The sequence below is a fragment of the Haliotis asinina genome, chromosome 6, assembly GCF_037392515.1.
Source record: "Haliotis asinina isolate JCU_RB_2024 chromosome 6, JCU_Hal_asi_v2, whole genome shotgun sequence".
NCBI lineage: Eukaryota > Metazoa > Mollusca > Gastropoda > Lepetellida > Haliotidae > Haliotis > Haliotis asinina.
Window position 1 is genome coordinate 68,339,841 of NC_090285.1, and position 4,178 is coordinate 68,344,018.

General features: G+C 37.3%; 1 protein-coding gene across 1 annotated transcript; it reads left to right on the plus strand.

Annotated features, from left to right (window-relative positions):
- Window positions 1-562: 562 nt before the first annotated feature.
- On the plus strand, window positions 563-2,332 carry LOC137286588 (terminal nucleotidyltransferase 5C-like). The gene is made up of 2 exons (XM_067818531.1): window positions 563-1,952; window positions 2,134-2,332. The coding sequence occupies exon 1, from the start codon at window positions 692-694 to the stop codon at window positions 1,919-1,921; it is 1,230 nt and encodes a 409-aa protein (XP_067674632.1). The 5' UTR covers window positions 563-691; the 3' UTR covers window positions 1,922-1,952; window positions 2,134-2,332.
- The last annotated feature ends 1,846 nt before the right edge of the window (window positions 2,333-4,178 follow it).

Below are 4,178 nucleotides of genomic sequence, written 5' to 3' on the forward strand. Positions count from 1 at the left end.
GAAAATACATTTTGGAACCAACTGAATATATTCATATGTTAAATTAACCGGGAACCTCAACTGAAACAAGAGGGTCCGTACTAAATTTAGGACGCAGTAGTCTCCCTTATGTCGTTACCTAACAGCTGTCAACCGGTTACTTTATTTGAAATATGTCGCAAGAAATAGTAAATGTACTATCATCACAGCTTAGAAATGTACATCCAAACCAAACAATATCTTTGGGAGAGGAAAACGCATTCGCATCGTTTGACATTTCAACACCACGAGCAACCGAGTGGGATCTAAAAATAACTAAATCATCTGTGAGCCTTCTTCACTACGCTGTGTCTGCGGAGGAAAAATAGTTCTATGTAAATAACTGATGTTTGTCGTTAGCAATACCTTTCGCTGTAATAAATCATACATTGAACATGTAACGCGTGAATTGATATTGAAATATATTTACAAAATAAAAAATCATATGAGCATTTTTAAAACAGCTGGAAGTAGGCGTATGAATATGGTGTGTGAATAGTCCTTCTGTGGTAGTACGTAACAGCAGCTAATGTGCCTAGACTGCAGTTTGACGTCTGCCGCTGTGTGAGGGTGTGTGTATACGAGCGGCTGTCAGTGAGTAGGATTGTCATATTCAAACTGTCTCTTCTTCTTGCAGAAATACCACAATACTATCGGACTGACAGGACCTGGTATGGCAAACATGTGTTCCAATCGCTTCCAAGTTTTGTGTCATGAACAAGTTATTCGACTTCATGAGGTTATGGAAGATGTGGTTCCTATTCACGGTCGCGGAAATTTCCCTACTCTGGAGTTGAAATTGAAAGATTTGGTTGTAATTGTCCGTGATAAATTGAAAAGTGAAGGGGTTGTAATACGTGACATACGTTTGAATGGTGGTGCTGCCAGTTACATCCTTGGAACGGATGAGATTCAATCGTACAACGACTTGGATCTGATTTTCGGTGTGGACCTGTCAAACCACAACGAGTTGCAGAAAATCAAGAACTGTGTGCTTGGCTGCCTGCTGGATTTCCTTCCAGATGGTGTAAGTAAAGAAAAGATGAGTAGCTGCAGCTTAAAGGAGGCTTATGTGCAGAAGATGGTGAAAGTGTGTAATGAACACGGGGACCGGTGGAGTTTAATTTCACTGTCAAACAACAAGGGAAAAAACGTGGAACTCAAGTTCGTGGATAAGATGAAACGTCAGTTCGAGTTCAGCGTTGATTCTTTTCAGATCATTCTGGAAAGCTTGTTGACCTTCTATGATGTCTCTGCGACACCAATGAGTGAGCACTTCTACCCAACTGTTGTGGCAGAAAGTCTGTACGGAGATTTCTGTGAGGCATGGTTTCACTTGACAAAGAAGCAAATAGCTACTCGAAACCCAGAGGAAATTCGTGGTGGTGGTTTGTTGAAATACTGCAATTTGTTAGTGCGGGGATTCAACCCTGCAGAGGATGTGGATATAAGGACCATGGAAAGGTACATGTGCTCAAGATTCTTCATTGATTTCAGTGATATTAACCAGCAGAGACAAAAGCTTGAAGCTTACCTTACAAATCATTTCAGTGAGGATGAAGAATACAAGTACGAGTATCTGATGACATTGTATCGTGTTGTGGATGAAAGTACCATCTGTCTTATGGGTCATGAAAGGAGACAGACACTCAATCTGATCCATCAACTTGCCTGTCAAGTTTATGTGGAACAAGAACAGAAAAGTTCTCAGAAATGTATTGAACTCCAACAGTTGGACCAGCTGAACAATCTTGTGATCGATCAGGTGTTCTATGGCCCATTCAGTGCACCTACCACAAGTCCAGGCAGCCAGTATTACAACTACACCTACTCTCCTTCATCTGCCTACCAGATTGGGACCAATACATGTCCTTACTGTCCCCCTTATCTGCAGTGTTCATAGTTAGAACACATCATGATCTCGGCTTCAAATGGTGAGAGGCTACCATCCTTTTTGACAATATTCCAATTTTCTGTGATCATATTTTTCCAGTTCATTTCAGGGCAATATGCATTGGTTGGGGGTTACTTATTTTGTTTCCAACATTTGCTCCGTGTGAATGGATATATCTTTCTTTCAACTGGATGAAACTGTGTCATTTTCTTTCATATCAGTGGCAGCGTTTGAAGCATCATGTCTTCATACTTTGGACCCAGGATGTGATAATAAAAGTGGCTTGAGTTACGAACTGGGAAATAGACCAGCATTAGCCTTACACAAGGAACATATTTTTGCAACAGACTAGATGTGTGCAAGTGGACTGAAAGTTCTCTTACTGTTCCATGTACAAAATCATTTGTTCTCAAAACAAAATATCTATTCTATAAATATGTTATTACTTTGTTGCTTTATCTAGCCTAGTCCTCTTCAGAGTGCACTCTATTTTTTTAAACAAGTGCTCAATATTTGAGATCAAAACTAGATACATCTCATATTTTGTATCAATTTGAATTTAGACTATTAACTTGCAGCCTACAGGTTATTTAGTCATAATACAGTGTATATAATTCGTTAATCAAAAAAATCTGTGATGCTTATGTCTTACTTTGACATAATTGTTAGTGCTCCCTTCATTCTGTAACTGAACTGAACTATATTTAACCTGCAAAGCCACATGAAGTAAAAGTCCAAAACATGTAACAGGGCTTTGCTTGTCAGCTGACAACTGAACTGTGTATTGTCATGTTGTTCCATTGCCAAACTTGGGCAATTCTCTGAGAAGTGAAAATGTCTGACTTATCCTCTAGTCTTTCATACATTTTTTTCTCTGATAGTATATATGGCCCAGCGATGTTGTCATTGATTTGTTAGCAGATTATATCTGTTACAAAGGATCACAAATGTAAGGGAGTGATTGTTTGATAAATGTCAGTTGTAGGCTATGAAGACCGTATTATCTTTACTGTCTCACAAGACCAGTTGTATAAAAGATGAAATGTCACTGAATCTCAACACTGTACCTCAGCAAAGTCATTGAGTAGACCTTTCCTGTGTCAAATACTAAAGAATATATTTCAGTCACTCTTTCTTTAATTTCGTAAGAAATGCAATATTATTGAATTAAGAAATTTCATTTTGTAAGTTTCATTGTTTAACGTTTAGTTTTGATGTTGTGACAAAATGATGATTGCAATAAGAGTTTGTTGAAATTTATAGTTCACAAGTTGTAATTTGTTGGCAGTTCAGTATTTCAACAAGTACAATTCAGGTGTCTGAACCCAGGATATATGACTTTGGTGCAACGGTTCAGACTAGCAATGCTACAGAAGTTGATAATTAGGAGTTGTGACCCACTTATGAAATAGAATGCTCCAGTCTAAGCTTTGTAAATTAATTATAGTTAAATTCTTGTGAGAAAAATCCTTTGAAAAAATGTATAGTGGTGGTATTTGTGATAAGTCATCTTATGCACCATAGTATTTTAATATTTCAAGCTGGGAGTTCATTGTCTCTTTCAACAGGGCTCGATTTAAGCAACTTGATTTAACTTGCACTGCCTGCATGTTAACATAAAAACCTACTTATGGTCCTTGGTCGCATTAATGCATCCAAATGGATGAATTCTCAAATCGCTGACATAATGATTTTCAGGTAGGCAGTGCTTACTGTGCAAAGATTTACATCGTAGCTATCATTTGATGCATAATAATATTTGTTATTATTAGATGGTTAGTTTCAATTCCTTAACATGAAACAAACAATTAACTTCATTTACATGTGGCTACAGTTCATGTACAGAACATAATCTTTAAGTACATGCAGTTTTAGGATGTCAAGTCCAAGAAAGGGTGATAAATAACATGCAACACCAGGATTAGTACTGGTGTATGCTTCGGGGATGGAGTACTTCCAAAGATTGATGTTGTATTGACAAGGTTTAGTCAGGGTAAAACTTTAGAATTTGTTTACATGCTTATGATGCATGTAGACGTAACTGTGATGAATACTAGGTTGCTTTATAATCTGAGGTTGTACTTGTGCATGTTATATATTGGTAAGTCGAGCCCTGTTTGACCCAGTAATGGGGTAATATCATTTGTCAATAGTGAGCATAAAGGAAAAAGATGTATGTCAAATTCTTTTACATGGACTTTGATGTAATGCATCTGTTGCAATTAATTATGTATGTGAAAAATTTTTCTTGATTTCATCAAATGAT

What these genes read in the sequence shown, in the direction of transcription:
- LOC137286588 (XM_067818531.1), top strand. Translation starts at nt 692, where the DNA reads ATGGCAAACATGTGTTCCAATCGCTTCCAAGTTTTGTGTCATGAACAA.